The sequence below is a fragment of the Astatotilapia calliptera genome, chromosome 13 (assembly GCF_900246225.1).
Source record: "Astatotilapia calliptera chromosome 13, fAstCal1.2, whole genome shotgun sequence".
In the NCBI taxonomy this organism is placed as follows: domain Eukaryota; kingdom Metazoa; phylum Chordata; class Actinopteri; order Cichliformes; family Cichlidae; genus Astatotilapia; species Astatotilapia calliptera.
The window spans coordinates 25,765,392-25,784,652 of NC_039314.1; the positions used below are offsets into that span (position 1 = coordinate 25,765,392).

The 19,261-nt window shown below is 40.2% G+C and overlaps 1 protein-coding gene across 2 annotated transcripts; it reads left to right on the forward strand.

Moving 5' to 3' along the window:
- Window positions 1-5,508: 5,508 nt before the first annotated feature.
- Window positions 5,509-11,838, forward strand: LOC113035500 (uncharacterized). 2 transcript variants are annotated; one of them, XM_026191109.1, is made up of 7 exons: window positions 5,509-5,607; window positions 6,347-6,406; window positions 7,147-7,277; window positions 8,517-8,734; window positions 8,836-9,909; window positions 10,020-10,188; window positions 10,706-11,838. In XM_026191109.1, the coding sequence occupies exons 4-7, from the start codon at window positions 8,524-8,526 to the stop codon at window positions 10,830-10,832; spliced, it is 1,581 nt and encodes a 526-aa protein (XP_026046894.1). In that variant the 5' UTR covers window positions 5,509-5,607; window positions 6,347-6,406; window positions 7,147-7,277; window positions 8,517-8,523; the 3' UTR covers window positions 10,833-11,838. The 2 variants fall into 2 exon arrangements, with proteins under 2 accessions (XP_026046894.1, XP_026046893.1); XM_026191108.1 differs by lacking the exons at window positions 5,509-5,607; window positions 6,347-6,406; window positions 7,147-7,277 and having other exon boundaries at window positions 7,546-8,734.
- Window positions 11,839-19,261: the final 7,423 nt, after the last annotated feature.

Genomic DNA, 19,261 nt, shown 5'->3' on the forward strand with positions numbered 1-19,261 from the left:
TGTGGAAAGTTAAGACCTGTTTGCTACAAAGCATCATAGACTGTATATACAGGACACACATGATGCTTTCAGTCAGGAATGCAAATTGCGGCCTCAGAGTCTTTGAAGACTCAGAGTTGCTTGACATGTTGATTTTTTTTTTCTTAGAGCCATAGGCAGCCATATTTGGAGCTGGGAACATCCTGCATTCATAAACTGTACTGGTGCAACATGAAGACAGCAATATCTGCTGATTAGCGCTGAAATTAGAATTTCACTCACAGAATCTGAAGCACACACTTTTATCCCTCACAGCAGGCCATATTATTTGTCAGGTAATTCCACTGCATCTGCAAAAATGCTAACAAAAGCTACAATTAAAATATTAAGCCTTAAAAAAATCAGTGTTGTGAGTTGTAAAAGAAATCCAAGAAAGAAGGAGTTCTATGTAGAACGGTGGCTGTAAATATGTTGTTTTTTTTTTCGTTAATGTAAATTTGGTTATTTTAACATAGGCAATTTATTCATTTTTGAAGTCAGTCTCGAATAGACATTTAAGGAAATGGAGTTATTGGTACTTCCAGACCTCAAGGTCAATGTTTGTTCAATATCTCAAGCAACACATCACCACACATCTGTTGAGCTTCTGTAATAAAATTTAAATCAGCAGACAAGCAGAAAGAACAGAGTCATCTGAGCACCAAGGATTCCTGTGTTGTGTTGTTACTATGCAGGAAAAGTTAAATGTATAAATACACAAGTAAAGTATTTTAATAGTATCTAATAGTATACTTAGACTAGTCTATGTGTTTCTAACTGTAATTGCACTTAATACTGCTAAGTTCACACAAATTGATAATATGTGCACACAGTTTGCTTGGTAGAGAAATGACCAGTCATTATGACAGTGTAATCTATCTGCCATCATTATGGCACATGTTTTCACTTTGGGCCAGCAGACTTGATTTCTTCCCATGAAAGACAGAACAGTAACGATGGACAAAACAGGCATCAAGATACATGAGAAATGCTAGATAGTTTAAGGAAGGGGCACTTTTATACATTTGTCCTGATTCCCATGGCCAACTTCCAGCATGGACAGGAGCTGATTGGAAAATTTCCATTAAGGTCATTTAAGGTCCAGGAATGTTTGGGAACTGCAAAAAAGAAGAGCTTCATGTTTTCTTTTCCCCTCTCTTCTCTTGTCCCATCTGTGGCAGCCATGTTTAATCTGTGGTAAGTTGTTTAACTTCAAGATATCAAGGCTCAGCTTATTATCTAAATATTAGATAAATATATGTCCTTTTTAATAGTATACTACTACTACTTATAATAATAATAATAATAATAATAATAATAATAATAATAATAACAAATAAAGACCAATTAAATAAAAAGTATAACCACGCCACAGCTAGAAGTGAAAGTAGATGCTGTAAGCTGTTACTTATAACAAACTTGTAGCATTACAATGATGCAACATGCAGTCACAAAACTGCGCAGGTGTGTAGTTGGGAAACTGCTGAAATCAAATCCAAGTTAAGTTATGAATACAGGTTCCTCTTTACAGTTAACTCACTGTGGTGTGATCCCATCACAAGAGGTTCTTGTGAGAGATGTAAAGCAATAAATGACCATTATGAACATCATCAATATATTGTATTTCAAAGGAAGCTTCATTATATGAAATAGATTTTTTTAGCTGTTTTTGTTGTTTGTTTGCTTTTGTTATCTTTTGGTAGTAAAGTTTGCCAACCTTCTGCTCTGGGAGATAGTGGAGCTGGAAAACAGTGGAGAGACAGCATCCCCATCTGGTGAAACAGGGTAATTTATGAGAGATATTAAATGGTACTTTTTAACCATTGACATGATGGTTTAGTGAATTCCAGAATGTATCACACACTGTCAGTCTGGATATGGTTTAGGAGTCCAGACCATAGTGCCTAGTGGCTCATTAAGTTTTTGATAATAGAAAGTGGGACTAAACTTTAACTCCTTTAACTCTAACTTAACTTTAACACCTCTCTGGGCACTGAGCAAAAGATAGACATTTATATTAAATAGCAAAAATAAAGTGAGTGTAACGAGATCATGCCTGTGCCTCAAAAATTTAGCTTGCGGTTTGGTATTCCTTTGACATAAAAAGTGTGAAAACTTATGGCATTTCATCACATTTCAGTATTTTTGCAGTTATAGTTATATTTTTAATGTGTTGAATACAAAAATAACTCAAACTAAATTCTGTCTTCATCTTTTTATTTGTCTTCATATACATAGAAGGAAGAAAATCAGAGTTGTCAAGAGTGTCAAATTTTAAAATGGATAGTTTGCTTTAAATGTTGTGTTTGTCCTGATCATCCTGGAGAAGTTTGTGGAAAAGGAATTTAGACATTCATACATGGTAATTGTTGTAGCATAACAACGGTGAATGTACACAAAGATGTCTGCATCGCCCCTGCTGTTGGATGATCCTGCTGTTCTTTGATGGCCGATATTATGCTTGTGCAATGATTGATTGGTCAGGCAGGTATGTAACTGCTGAAGAGGCTGCTCAAGAAAAATGGTGTGAACCAGGTAACAGTACCTTATCAGAAGAGCTATCGGCAAAGTCCAGAAATCGTTCATAACATAAAATAATGTTTTTTTTTATAACTCATTAGCTTTCTACAAAATGTGATTTATGTTGTTATACAACAGTGCTAATGACCAGCTTAACTAAATACATTTTTTTGTCCATTCTTTATTGCTAATCTGTGATTTAGTGGATTGGACTTATTCTTCACTATATGTCAGAGTCAGTGCCATTGTTACATTCTTCAAATTTGTAATCAGCAAAACGCAAAATAGAATAGAATAGAGAATAGAATAATCCTTTAATTGTCCCACAAGGGGAAATTTGGGTGTAACAGCAGCAAGAAAGACACATATACAAACAAACAGTACACAAGACACAGAACAGAAACATACACAATTTTTACATATTTACATGAAGGACAATGGTTACCAAAAACTGAGTACCATACTGTTATTAAATTAAATAAAATTAAATACAGATAAGGGGCAAACCCTGGTTATAGTGTGAATCGGTTGATAAAATAGTGCCAAGTTACAGCGCAGATGTAAACATCTATGTTTGTTGGGAGCAGTTCTGATTGTACAGTTTGACAGCTGCAGGGAGGAAGGACCTGCGGAAACGCACCTTCATGCATCTAGGATGCAGCAGTCTGTCACTGAAGGAGCTCTGCAGTTTAGCAACATTTACATGCATGGGGTGGGAGACTCTGTCCATCAGAGATGTTATTTTGGCCAGAGTCCTTCTGTCTCCCACCACCTGCACTGGGTGCATCCCAGAACAGAGGTGGCGTCCTAATGAGTTTATCCAACCTCTTCCTCTCAGCTGCTGATAAACCGCTGCTCCAACATACAACACTGTAAAAAATGACAGATGCCACCACAGAGTCATGGAAGGTCTTTAAAAGCGCTTCCTGTACTCCAAATGACCTGAGCCGCCTCAGCAGGTAGAGTCTGCTCTGACCCTTCCTGTAAAGAGCATCAGTGTTGTGGCTCCAGTCTAGCTTATTATTCAGGTGAACACAGGTACCTATAAGAGTCCACTATCTCAATGTCTACTCCCTGGATGTTCACCGGTGTCAGTGTGTTGGGTCTGCGTCTCCGGAAATCCACCACCAACTCCTTGGTTTTCCCCGCGTTGATCAGCAGGTGGTTCTGCTGACACCAGTCCACAAAGTCCACAGAGTCCACTGTCCGTACTCTGAGTTGTCCTCACCTGTGATGAGGCCGACTATGGCAGAGTCGTCAGAGAACTTCTGTAGGTGGCAGCGTGGGGAGTTGATGGAGAAGTCTGCAGTGTAGAGGGTGAAGAGGAAATCTGCATTTCATTGCAGAAAAGTGGACAGTGCAAGACAAAAGCAGCAAAAATAAAAACTGTACAAAGAGTACAGTATAGAAAGTGAACTATACAAACAATCTGGAAACATAAATATGGACATGTGCCATATATATATAAAGAATTCCTGCTTGCCTTCAATCCTTCAAGCTTATATATATATATATATATATATATAAAATTCCCCACACGCCCCTGTGGGCGGTCAATCCTTCAAGCTCGGGTCCTCTACCAGAGGCCTGGGAGCTTGAGGTCCTGCGCAGTATCTTAGATGTTCCTAGGACTGCGCTTTTCTGGACAGAGATCTCCGCTGTTATTCCCGGGATCGGCTGGAGCCACTCGCCTAGCTTGGGAGTCACCTAGTGCTCTGATTACCACTGGTACCACTGTCACCTTCACCCTCCACATCCTCTCGAGCTCTTCTCTGAGCCCTTGGTATTTCTCGAGCTTCTCGTGTTCCTTCTTCCTGATGTTGCTGTCATTCGGAACCGCTACATCGATCACTACGGCCGTCTTCTTCTGTTTGTCTACCACCACTATGTCCGGTTGGTTAGCCACCACCATTTTGTCCGTCTGTATCTGGAAGTCCCACAGGATCTTAGCTCGGTCATTCTCCATCACCCTTGGGGGCATCTCCCATTTTGACCCCGGGACTTCCAGGTTATAATCGGCATACATATATTTAAATATATATATATATATATATATATATATATATATACACTGTAAAAAAGGGCAGTGAAATTGACATAAAAACCATGTAAAACCCCTACAGAAATGTATAGTAAACCCCAAAACACAACTTTCCTGTTTCGATCACAGTGAATTATTGTAAACCTTTAAACAGAATGTTCCTGTTATATTTACAACATGAATGTGTGATTATAATCAATTTTATTGGTTAAAACTACAAATACTGTGAATAAAAACAGTGAAACACCGTAATACTCATAACCAAACAATCATGTTAATTTGACATGCAAATACTGTAAAAATCACAGTTTTAGTCAGTTTTTCTTAAAAACACATGACGTATATGTAAGTCACTTTACAACTGCATGGATGTACTGGGCCTACTTTTAACATGATTCATGAAATGATGCAAAGTCATGGATAGGACTAATAAAAATGTTTTCACAGAAGATGTCATTGTGAACCTGAGAGGTTGCCTCTCCATTTATAGCCTATATAAAAATATACAATTAAAATTGTTTACATCATGTTTTTTTCTTAAATCATTTGGGCTATTTGCAGCCTATTGTAGGGTAACCAATAAGAAATTATTATTTAACGACTAAGTAATGCTTCTGTCATAATGCTTGTATTCTTTATGTTTCTTTTAATTGCAATGTGATACTTAGACTAGAATACTTTTTTGGGTTAGGTCAGCAATGTCTCATTATTACAGGCTAAACAAACTTACAGTGCCTCCCATAGGATCTCTATGGTGCCTCATCTCCACAGAGCTGTAAGCTACTTCAGGCCACTCACGTTGCACTGAGCGCGCCTAATTTTGAATGTGCATCTGAAGCTCGTCTCTGATTGGATAATGACGTGAGGGCGGGAGGAGAAGAGCGCCTAGTTCACGAACTTAGCTAACGAGCCAGCACTAGAGAAGAAAACGTCGAACTTTCAGCAACTACGTTGTTAGGACAAATTACAAACATACGATTTCAAGTGTTTTTTGAGGATCTGTGTTTGTTCGTCAGAAAGTCTGCACGGTAAGTTCAATATCTTGGCGACGTTTTTTCGAGATAAAAGCACCAGTTGATATTTAGACCAATGCTCATAACCTAGCGCTAGCATGCTAGTTCAGCTGAAAAGCACAGGCAAACTTTTGAAATACTAAAAATGATCATCTGCGTCTTTTGTAAAAAGGTATTGGTCACATTAAGAGGCTATGTACTACATTGCAGAGTGCATAAGAATGAGCCTTGTTGTATTTTTAAATGTGTTGGCGCCAATTGCAGCCAAACATTCACCACGTACTCTGCTTTCAAGGGGCATTTTTATCGTGTGCACAATGCACCTGCACTTCAAGCTACTCCTAAAGCTCTTGTTGCAGATTTAAAATGTGCGGTTTCATTATGTGCCCGCCATTTTCAAACAGTGAAAGAGCTAGTGTCTCACTTAAACGATCATATTGCAGAGGGCAGGTCTGTGTCATGTCCAGTAAGTGGTTGTAAGCATATGTTTACAAAAAAGTCATCATTTACTTCTCACATGTGTAGGAAGCATAAAGCTTGTTCTCCAGATGGTATTGATGACATGTACAAGGAATCTCGTCCTCAGCCCCCAAATGACAGTACAGAATATTCAGAAAACACACATGAAACCATGGCATCTGCTAGTTCAGCCAGTGATATGCCAGAGAAGGATAGTCATTCTTATCTCAGAAACATGTGTCTCTTTTACCTTAAACTGCAAGGACAGCTGCTAATTCCTGCCTCTACTATACAGAGTATTGCTGAGGAAATGCAGAATGTGCACGAATTGGGTCAAGCCTACACAATTAATAAGGTAAGTTGTTTACTAAAAAATGAAATGAACCTATCAGATGAAGCAGTCACTAAAATCTGTGACTGCATTAAAGAGTCAGATTTGTTCTCTGCTTGCCATCAGGGACAACTAGGAACAACACACACCAGAAATCAAACATTCAAAAAAATGTTTAAATACACAGAACCCAAGAAAGTGCCATTGGGAATGGATGAAAACATGACAGAAAAATGTGCTTACTACATACCAGTTGGAGAAACCCTGAAGAGCTTTTTAGAGTCACAGTTATGGAGGAATACACAGTCACAACAGTTTGGGGGTCCTGATGTAGAAATTTTTAAGGATTTATATGATGGCAAAATTTTCAAATGTCACCAGTTCTTTAATGAAAACCCTGAAAGCCTCAAACTGATTTTGTACCAAGATTCATTTGAGGTAGTGAATCCCCTGGGTTCTGCTAAAAAGACGCACAAACTTCTTGCAGTCTATCTGTCATTAGCAAATTTACCCATTCATTTGCGTTCAAATACAGATAACATGTTTTTAGTCTTGTTGTGTGTTGAGAATGACTTCAAGCGTTTTGGAATAGCCAAAGTTTTCTCAGAGTTGTTGGCAGATCTGAAATCTTTGGAGACAGATGGAATAGATGTAGATGGAGAAACTGTAAAAGGGGGTCTTTACTGTATTGCTGGGGACAACTTGGGTTCTCATTGCATAGGAGGGTTTACAGAAAACTTCAGCTGCTCTCAATATTTTTGCAGGTACTGTGAAGTAACACGAAGTGAGTTTTATGCTGATCCGAATGCCTGTGGTCCTCCACGCACTCCAGAGACATGACGCGGCTGTTGCTGATCTCCAGTCTGAAACTATCCAAGACGTCAGAGGAATAAAGGTAAACTCCATCTTCAATACCCTTCAGTCTTTTCACGTATCCCAGCCTGGTCTCCCACCTTGTCTAGGTCATGACCTCTTTGAAGGAGTTGTGTCATATGATCTAGCACTGTACCTGAAGAACATTATAAAAAATAAAAAATGGTTCACATACTCCCTTTTAAACAGACGCATTAAACAGTTTAAATATAAAGGATCCGAAGCACTTACAAAGCCATGTACTGTCAAACCTGACGGATCCAAATTATCAGGGCAAGCCATTCAAAACTGGAACCTTTTGAGATTGCTGCCAGTTTTGATTGGTGACAAAGTACAAAACCATGAGGATGAAGTATGGCAGTTAGCTCTCCAGTTGAAAGACATTGTGGATCTTATTTGTGCTCAGAGCATTTCCTTGTCCCAGATAGCATTCGCTGACATTTTGATCCAAGAATATTTGGAGATGAGAGAGATGTTGTTTCCTGGAATTAAACTAAAACCCAAGCACCACTATTTGCGCCATTATTCAGCACTGTTGTTGAAATTTGGTCCATTGATGAGGTTATGGACGCTTAGGTTTGAATGTAAACACAGTTACTTCAAAAGATGTGCCAGACACTTGAAAAGCTTCAAAAATATTTGTCAAACTTTGTCAACACGTCATCAGATGTATCAGGCTTATCTTTTAGCAGGGCAAGAATGCCGTGAACTGCTGCAAGTCAAGGAGAGCTGTGCGTTTTATCCCAACCTCTACAGTGACACTATTCAGCATGCGGTCAGGGAGTTAGCTTTTTCAGAAAGCAATACCACAGTTACCACAGACATTCAGTACAAGGGCACTGCATATAAAAAGGGACAGTTTCTTGTGTACAGAAATGACGAGTGTATGGAGTTTGGTGAACTTCTACTCATCTTGATTCAAAATGACACATCTGTGTATGTTCTAATGGATATCCACAAAGGCATCTTCCTCTCAGAATACCATCTGTATTCTGTGACAAAGGACAGTCTTGGGTTACAGTGTATCAACATTAATGACCTGCCTGATTTCTATCCTTTGGTATCATACATTCTTCAAGAATACAGAGTCATTCCACTAAAGCATAGTATTGTGGCAAAATAATGTCCAACTAATAGCTCACTTCTCACTGTAAATAGTTTAACATTAATATAAGTGTCACGTAATCCACACCCTGCTCCATCAAGTGTATGAACTGTATGTGATTTTCTATTTTGTTTGGATGTGGCATTTCTTCTTCAGTGCAAGTATGAGTGACTCAGAGCGAACCTTCCTAGATGTCGCCATCACGGAAGTCCTACCAGAACTTCAAGCTGTGAACAAAAACATCCTGGAGGAGCACTTGCAGTCCATTGGAGTTGAGACAAGTGATGATCTACGCTTCGTAACGGAGGCAGATTTGATGACAGCATTAAGACCTGTACAAGCAAGAAAGCTTCTTTCTGCTTGGAAACAGAAATGTAAGTAAAAACAACAAACAACTATTCAAACTCAAAAGCAGAGATGGTCATGAACAGACATACAGTGTGAATCATAATTGTATTTGTTTTGTAATTTAAAGACCAAACTCCAGAGAACAGCTTGCTATCATCTGTGGAAGCCTCATCAACCCAGTCGCTGTCATTGCTCTCACTTTCACCCCAAAGTCTATCGTCGACCTCTTCCAGCAGCCCAGGATGTGACACACAATGGGATGACAACTTTGAAATTCCATGGAGTAAACTTCCTGCAGAAGTGATGCATTTTCTTGAGAGGGGGAAAAGGCCTCGCCCAAAACTGAGGAGGCAAATGGTCCGGATTGTTGTGACTGAGATGATGGAAAAATGCCCTCATGTAGGTAGAAAACATTCAATTGACGTTGCAAGAAAAATGGTGGCAAAATATCCCAATTCTCTGCAAGATTTAATAGAGGGTGAGATTGTTGGCGCAGGCTACCTTTCACTTGTCAAACAGTTGCAGAACAGAATTGAAAATGTAAGGCGCACTTCAACACCCAAAATAAGAAAAAGAAAACAGACTGACTCAGACCACACAGACGAGATCCCTTTAGAAGAAAGAGCAGCCATGCAGGATACATACGGGTGCATTAAATGGAATGTAGAATTTCTGCCTCTTGAAGAAACTCCAGAGAGCCAACAGCAAAAGATGGAAAAACTCAAGGTGATGTTCCAGCAAGCTGACACCAATCCAGAAGAGGTAAAAAGTCTAATGAAGTCCACTTACTACACACAACGTCTGCATGTCAATCAGGGGAAAAGTATCAAATGCCTTAGGGAGGAGTGGCCGTTTTGGTTTGATGAACTTGGCATGTCTGTCCACTTCAAGGAACTTACTGGGATTGACCTCAAAGAGACATTCACACGTAATTTGGATTTGAAGGGGAAAAGGCTACTGGACTACTTGACCACAGTTGCTGTCAGCAAAAGCAAGGTGTTCCTTCAGACTTATGCAAGGCTTCAGAGGATGCGGGGACCGCAGAGTGGCTGCTCAGATGATGTGAAAGAGATGGTCCTGCTTCTGCTCAGCTACTTTGAAGAGAAGGAGGAGTCCATGCTTCTCTGTGTTGAAGATACATGTCTGGCAGATGAGGTACAACTGGAGCAAGTGCCTCTGACACCCACTATTATCGTGTGTGGTAAGTCTGTTTCATAGCTCTCTCTTTTTTTTTTTTTAAGTGCACTTTTTATAGAATGTCATGTGACTGCCGTGTTTATTGATATAACCTGTTAAATAATTTGTTCACAGGACAGTCCTGCTATTCCTCAAGAAGATACATGCTGAGTGTTGATCGGAACCTCGTCAGCACAAACATATCCTCCTTCATTTCTGCACTGTGCCTCATGTTCGGGAGCTACTACAATTTCAACATCCATTATCCATCTGAGCTGGCTTCCACTTTAGAGTTTCTTCAGAGGTGAACAAATATGGCTTTGTTATTTCTCATAACTGAGACTCTGGGATCTGGAGTCTGGCTTTGATGTGGTTCGAGTCCAGGTCTGGCTCTGAGTCTCGGTCGGCTTTGGAGCCGGTTTCAGTTGTTTTTTTTCTGTTTTTTGTTGTTGTTTTTTTTTTGTTTGTTTGTTTTTTTTAAACACATTAACAGTCTGAATCCGGGTCCAAGCCTGGCCGAGACTCAGGGCTAGACCAAGCGTCAACTGACGTCTGACTACCTATAACCTTTGCTTTGGATTTTAACAATGCTAAAGTGTGACATATCACTGCAGAAGACACTCGTGAAGGGTGCCAATACTTTTGACCATGCATTGTTCACTTCCCCACAGCATTTTGGTTATACTTTGTCTTGAACGTGGTCATGGCCATGACTGTGTATATATATGTATATACTTAATTTTTACTTACTTTGTACGTGTATTTTAACTGATCAATTATAAAAATGCTTAATAAACTTTTATATGATTGTTATTCTACAGGTGTTTCTTCTCCATAAACCCAGAAAAAGGAACCAAAGTAGAGAACAAAAACTCAAAGCGTCGTCTCAGTGTGAACCCTCGAGTCCTCACCCTGATTCAGGATCTCGCCGACCACGAGTGGCGCTAAGCCTAAATCTTGACTCTCTGTGGACTGTTAGTTTTACTTTGTTAATTTTGTTCCACAATGTGTACTGGAACCTTTTACTGGTCGAATGCATGAAGCCAATTCATGAAGATGTTCTTTCTTTGTAGGAATGTTCTTTATTTACATAAGAAAAGAAAAAAAACAACATACTGCTACTGCAGTGTTTCTAGACCACATGTGTAGGTTTGTTTCACCACGTGGTTTTGCTGATGTTTTCTGACCAGGGCCATGGTTGTGGTGACAGCAGGGTGCGTGTTGCGTTGCACGGTGATTATGATAATTTTTGACACAATATGTGTTTTTTGTTTTAAAGTCTTAACAGGTTAGTTAACTTTTTCTGGTGGAGGGTCTAACAAATGCTTGTTTCATGAACATGGTTCTTGCTTTGCAGGAATGTTCCACAGCTTTTATAGCCTATATTTTGATTGAATTGTGTAGTTGCTGTGTGCCTTGCATATTGTGTTAGTTAGAAAAATGGATCCATTTGCTGTCATTTTGCTAATGTGGCTGCAAAATAAATTTCCCAAAAGTGATATTTTCCTCTCTTGTGTTTTCTCAAGATGTATTTTTGCATGTTTGGGTGTAGGCGTAGCAGTAAGAAATTTGCTGGGTTATGGTTAAAATTTTACATTAAAACATATAATATTCAGCATAGATTTTATGTATAATTTACAGAGCAGCTCCATTTAATATGCACAGTTTCACTGTAGTTCTACCATTTTAAATTAGTTCTTTGTACGATATTTCCCTGTTAATTTTGCAGTTTATGGATCCACAAAAAGCATTTATTACTTGTGATATATAAATACACTATTTCCTGTATCTTTTACATCTATGTGTGAAATTAACTTCTTTTTCCTGTAGATTTAACAGTTTTAATCTGAGATTCATTCACTGTAAATCAATTTACAAGTTGCATCTGTAAAGCGTTTTTACAGGAAGTCCCTGGTAACCCCAGCTGCCAGGGTTTTCCTGTAAAAACAGCACGTTTTTTTTTTTACAGTGTATATGTATATGTATATATATATATATATATATATGTATATATATATATATATATATATATATGTACATATATATATATATATATATATATATATATAAAACAACACCCAGCACGCCCCTGCGGGCGGTTTATCCTTCAAGCTCGGGTCCTCTACCAGAGGCCTGGGAGCTTGAGAGTCCTGCGCAGTATCTTAGCAGTTCCCAGGACTGCGCTCTTCTGGACAGAGATCTCCGATGTTATTCCCGGGATCTGCTGGAGCCACTCACCTAGCTTGGGAGTCACCGCACCTAGTGCTCCGATTACCACGGGGACCACCGTTACCTTCACCCTCCACATCCTCTCGAGCTCTTCTCTGAGCCCTTGGTATTTCTCCAGCTTCTCGTGTTCCTTCTTCCTGATCTTGCTGTCATTCGGAACCGCTACGTCGATCACTACTTCTTCTGTTTGTCTACCACCACTATGTCCGGTTGGTTAGCCACCACCATTTTGTCCGTCTGTATCTGGAAGTCCCACAGGATCTTAGCTCGGTCATTCTCCACCACCCTTGGGGGCATCTCTCATTTTGACCTCGGGACTTCCAGGTTATACTCGGCACAGATGTTCCTGTACACTATGCCGGCCACTTGGTTATGGCGTTCCATGTATGCCTTGCCTGCTAGCATCTTGCACCCTGCTGTTATGTGCTGGATTGTCTCTGGGGCATCTTTACACAGCCTGCACCTGGGGTCTTGCCTGGTGTGATAGACCCCAGCCTCTATGGCTCTTGTACTCAGAGCTTGTTCTTGTGCTGCCATGATTAGTGCCTCTGTGCTGTCTTTCAGTCCAGCTTTGTCCAGCCACTGGTAGGATTTCTGGATATCAGCCACCTCCTCTATCTCCCCTCAGTTCTGACTACCTTCCCTCTCTTTGTTACCATCCGACTACACTTCTCCAGTCCGAACGACATTCCAATGTCATTGCTGTATAGCCTGGTAGTGTGGATCAGTGAATCGATGTCTCGTTCACTCTTGGCATACAGCTTGATGTCATCCATGTACAGGAGGTGGCTGACAACTGCTCCGTTCCGTAGTCGGTATCTGTAGCCAGTCTTGTTAATGATCTCACTGAGGGGGTTCAGGCCTATGCAGAACAGCAGTGGGGACAGAGCATCTCCTTGGTAGATCCCGCACTTGATGGTGACTTGTGCTATGGGCTTGGAGTTGGCCTCTAGTGTTGTACGCCACATCCCCATTGAGTTCCTGATGAAGGCTCTTAGGGTCCCATTGATCTTGTACAATTCTAGGCATTCCAGTATCCAGCTGTGGGGCATTGAGTCATAGGCCTTCTTGTAATCAATCCAGGCAGTGCACAGGTTGGTCAGTCTGGTCTTGCAGTCTCGGCTGACTGTTCTGTCTACCAGTAGCTAGTGTTTTGCGCCTCTGGTATTTTTGCCAATTCCTTTCTGTGTCCCGCTCATGTATTGACCCAAATATATATATATATATATATATATATATATATATATATATATATATACACACCGAGTGCTCAGTGAATACCTCAGGCAGCAGAAACCCAAGAACCATCATGGAAGGACAGGCCCCTGCACGGTATGTACCACCGGCAGATAGAGGAGGTGGCTGATATCCAGAAATCCTACCAGTGGCTGGACAAAGCTGGACTGAAAGACAGCACAGAGGCGCTAATCATGGCAGCACAAGAACAAGCTCTGAGTGCAAGATCCATAGAGGCTGGGGTCTATCACACCAGGCAAGACCCCAGGTGCAGGCTTTTTGTCATGGCCCTGGGTCTGTGACCCAGGGATCATGTGTTATTTTTTAGTTTAATGAATATTATGAGTTCTATTCGTCTTTCTTGATCGTTTATGGTTGTGTCTATTGTGTAATCTGCTCCTGGTCCCTCGTTTCCCTGTGTGTGTGTGTGTGTGTGTGTGTGTGTGTGTGTGTGTGTGTGTGTGTGTGTGTGTGTGTGTGTGTCTGTACTGCAGTGTGGTGGCAAAACCAGGCCTAGACAGTCTCCCAACTTTGAACCAGCCACACCAGGGATAACAACATGTTATCACTCCCAAAGCATAATATTTGAGGCTAGGTGACAAATCGTCAACATATTACGCTTCCAGGCACCCAACACATCCCTAAATGATGAGAACGGAAAAATGAGGAAACATGAGAACCGTTTGTCTCTTGTGCTCTGGGGGGTCCAAGGATGTCTGGAGCCTGGATCTCCTCCACACCTGCTTCATGCCGTGGAGGACGGGGCTGTGGCCCCCCACACCCTCTAGCAGATCATTACATGAAGGAACCTTTTAAATACAAGCGCGCTCATGCTCACAGCTGTATGGGCGACTGTGGCTCAGGGGGTTGGGAATCGCATCTGTAACCGGAAGGTCGTCGGTTCGATCCCTGGGCTCTCTGTCCTGGTCGTTGTGTCCCTGGGCAAGACACTTTACCCTACTTGCCTACTGGTCTTGGCCAGAGGGGCCGATGGCGCGATATGGCAGCCTCGCTTCTGTCAGTCTGCCCCAGGGCAGCTGTGGCTACAACTGTAGCTTGCCTCCACCAGTGTATGAATGTGAGAGTGAATGAATAGTGGTATTGTAAAGCGCTTTGGGTCCCTTGAAAAGCGCTATATAAATCCAATCCATTATTATTACACACAACTACACCCTTTTTGGCTCCTACCTCAAAGCACACTGTTCGCTGTCAATCTTACGTGCTTCATAATAATATTCAATATTTAGTATTTACCGTTATATTCACATAGATCATCGCGATGATGTTGTTTATTATATTGCTCTTTTTTTTTGCTTGTTTTCTCTTTTTTCTTTCTCAACAGGTGATCCAGGTGATTGATATGTATTTTTTGTCTGTTTGGTTTGTTTGGTTTTGTTTTTTGCCCTTTATCACCGTTCCTCTTCCCCACTGTTTTTCTTTCGCTTTCTTTCTCCCCTTTCTTTTCCCCAGTCAAGTCTGTCCCATATTTAACAAGTGAAAATCAAATAAAATAAACAATAAAAACAAAGGCCAATCAAATAGACCATTACGGCAAGGCCAGGATGGTTCATTTGGTAAAGTAAATCCGTTGGGCATCTTTCTTGGCCTTTAGACAATAATTCTGATGGCAAAAGAACCAAACCTGGACAGGCGAAAAAAAAAAAATCTGAAGGTTTAAATCTCCCCGTAGTGGTTATTCACGTAAAAGATTTCCTCTGCATTAATATATAACAGATAGGAACAATTAAATTCATAACCACCAACAACACCTCCACACACTGTAAAAACAATAACTAGTAATTGTTGATTTGATTAAAGTTTTCAAATTAAACTGACTTAGAAATAAAACTTTCCATTTACAACCTAAAAAAGCTTGTCTGCCCAACAAATTTCTTCCATTGTTGTCCTAACTAAGATTTTCTAGAGAGCATAACAAAGATTATCAACTTTTGAGTAGATTTTTTGAGTCAAGTCGGGAACCAGTGGGAAACCCCGTAGATGACTGGCACACGTGGTCTGAACAAGTTTGAACTGGACCAAACGAGCCTGAGCAGTAGTGATGTGCATGCCACCGATTTCCTTTCCGATCCGATACCAAGTAATATCCAGGGTGGTATCACGATACTGATCCGATACCGATACTTTGTACAAAAACTTATTTTATTTATTGTGTCTCAAATTATAGTGTCATAATGATTACAGGACATCAGATTACTTGTTCTTATCACTTAATAATGCAGAGTTCATCATATAGAAATAATAACGGTGACATTTAACGTATTTTATCCAATAAATAAACCCTGTAAAATGTATTTAATTTATGTTGAGTAGGCTAACCACGTTATTAAATTAATGCATGTAAGGTGAACTAGCAAACACTGTCGTAGTTACATGCGGCTGTCTTCTTGTTTGATAGAGTGATACCATAGCTGTGTCCCAAAACGTCAGCTGCATCCTCCGGAGACTTTGAAGGCCGATTACGTCACAGCCAGGCGACGAAGGCTGTCCCAATTCGTCGACTCCTTCAAATGCGGCTGACAAATGCGTCCTTCATTTCCCCAAATTTGAAGGATGGGTCGGGTGTGTCCTTCGTGGCCCACCATATCCCAGAATTCATAGCGCGGCCCAGCCAAATTTCAGCTGCCAACAATGGCGGCCGCTACTAAGTTTTACAATTACTCTTATTAATCTTTCTGGGCCACAAAATAAACTTTTAACATATTTTAAGGCGAGAAAGTAGCGGTGTAAATTACAAATATCTGCTTTGTTTATCAAGACATTGTATATTTGCAAAAGCGTGCCGACGTTTTCGGAAATGTCTGTCACCCACCGGCTCGATAGCAAGCCGGGGGGGTTCAATGTTCACTCCAGCCGGCGAGAGCAGCGGACTCCAGGCTTCATCGTTTTCAGACCCCCGCTCTTTCGCTACTCAGGTTAAACATGATATATAAGTCACTCGGATAACTTAAAAATGTAATTGTTTGCCTTTTTTCGGTGTTTTATTTGTTCTGGAGTAAATCAGTTTGGCTGAGATCAAAGTTATTAGATTATTAGATTAAATAAAACTTTATTAATCCATCGGGTGGGTTCCTCCGGGATTTTCACACAGCTGAATAAACGTTAAACGGTCGAGAATTTACGCCAGTGTCCTGTTATATTTTAAATAGCAAGGAGCAGACGGCCGAGTTTATTAAACACCAGCGAGACAGCGGTGACGCAAATCTGAAGGCTAGACCGTCCCATTTCACAGCCTCGCACTTCCGGCCTTCTTGGTCTTTGAAGGACCCGGCCCACGTACACCGCGAAGGCTGGGTGCAGCCGACATTTTGGGACACAGCTCATATATGCCCTCTAGCTGCAGAAAAGGCTAACATTGTTATCTTTTTACAAAAAAACAGCTAAACATGAGAGGTTTTAGGACAAAATTTGTGTTTTCCATTGTTTAAGCACCGGTTCGAGCACCGTTTAAGCACCGGCACTGTTTCAAAAGTACCGGTTTGGCACCGGTATCGGATAAAACCTAAACGATACCCATCCCTATTCACAAAGATAGCATGGTTTTGCACTTCATTTTATCCATCAGAGTATGTCTCTAGCTCTTATTAACAAAGGTAGGCTGGTTGGCCACTGTATTTTAGCTGTTAAAATATGCTCGTAGATCACATTTACAAAGGTAGGATGGTTTGGCACTTCATTTTACCTTAATTTTACCTGTCAGAGTATTTGTCTAGCTAATGGTCACAAAGGTAGGACGGTTCGCCACTTAATTTCAACACAATGGGCAGCACATTGAACACATTATAAGTGGTCAGAAACTTGTAAATAACTCATGAAAGAATAAAGTTACATTGAAACCAAGCACACCATTGTTTTTCTTGTGACATTACCAATAAGTTTGATGTGTCACATGGCCTTCTTCCTATTGAAAAAACAAAAGTTGTATCCAAGATGGCCAACTTCTAAATGGCCACCATGGTCACCACCCATCTTGAGGAGTTTGCCCCCTCACATATACTAATGTGCCACAAACAGGACTTTAATATCACCAACCATTCCCATGTTATTACGGTGTATCCATATAAATGGCCCATCCTGTAAAAGATGCTATTCTTTTTGTTGACTTCCATGATTTAGTGCAAAGATGGGTTTCAAGAGGAGTTTCTTTGGTATCTCAGGGAATGCCCCTTTGGATTTCTCTTTGACCTACTCTCTTATTTGTAGAAATTTGAAGAAACTTTGTCCTGGAAGTTTGAATTTTTCCTTTAGTTGTTGAAAGTCAATAAATGTATCATTATTGTATAAGTCATCAGCAGTTTGAATATTTCTGTCCTTCCATCCCCACAATATTGGGTCGGCAATATAATGAGAGAGATCGGGGTTGCCCCATAGGGGTGTCCTTCTAAGAAAAGAGATATTTATTTTCAGAAGCAAGTGAGATATTATCAAATTGTTTGTAAGCTTGGATAGACATTTTTTGTACCTAAAAATGGAACATCTTTTAATAGTATGGGGTTCACCTCATGTTGTTCTGCATCAAAGATTTTAAGCAAGTGTCAGTTTTAATTTTTAGAGTGTACCACCAAAACAAAGATTTTAATAATGCAGGACTAAATATTTAAACCTGGTCACTGCCATCTGTCATGTCAATGCTATCACTGTTTCTGATTATTAGGATTAAGGCTTAGTGCATCCATTGGTAGTCTGTCCTGTTGTAGTACATGATAAATAGTTAATTGTCAGAAACTGCAGCTGAAACAAACTTATATTTTCCTGACATTAGTGATTCGTGTGTTTTCTTGACTTGTTTATCACACTCTCAGAACACATGGATAATATAAGTGGAAGAAGGACATTTGAATATTGTAAAAAGAACAAAGCAAAACAACAACAACAACAACAACAGTGATTTGAATTAAATAAAGAGTCTAAACCACTCATTTCCATGTTTCACTGTAGATGTAAAGTGCTAGGACAAAGACAGACTAAGTGACTAACCTTTGGTCACTAAAGTCCTAATTTGTAATGACAGCCATGACAGGTTATTGAAACCGCATTTCATCTTTCTTAGAACTTTATTAGAACATGTATGATGGTCATTTGATCCAATAATGTGAATATAGATGAGAATTTAGAGATTTGAAAAATCACACTTGTCATATCTGATCTTCTTTTAAAACAGCAGTTTATTTGTACTTTTAATCTTTTGCCAAACAAAAGAACTGTAATAAATCTAAGTAGACTTTTTAAACAGTGGGTTTTCGCTTCACAAGAAAAAAAGAGCAAAAAAGAGAACTTAATTAAAATGGTTATCTGTATTTTCCCAAAAGCTGTGTGGGTGATGCTGCTGTCCAATACATAACTTGATAAAGAGTCTAGAGTGCATAACTGGGGGGGGGGGGGGGGGGGGGAGAAAAATGCAAAATCGTAAGACTCCAATTTAGGCTACTTCATCCTACAGTTCCCTCAACTTCTATCTTGTTGCAATCTTATACTCTCATAGGTCATGACAGGCTTAAAATTATAGACTATGTATTAAAGATTCCTTTTGACAATAAAAGGGGCTGAAAGTCATAAAATTAACAAAATGATCAAATGAGATATGAACTGGCAACAGAGCAGATCAACTCATGAGAAAAATGTTTACTGAGGTCATAGAGCCAAGGAGACCATGGTTGTATAGACTTCACCACAAGAGGACTTCATTTTGCAATCATGAGTCCCCCCCCCTGCTGGTCATAAGAAGAATAGTGAACCGTCATTTTTATCCCTCAGCTTGGAAAGGCTGATCGGGTATTGTCTGGCAGCACAGATATGCAAGTTTTGTGATGTGACACGGGACTTTGAAAAGGCTCAGGGGCAGCACTGGTGAACGCCAGTGGGCTGTACTCATTTATGCCGAGCACTGTACATAT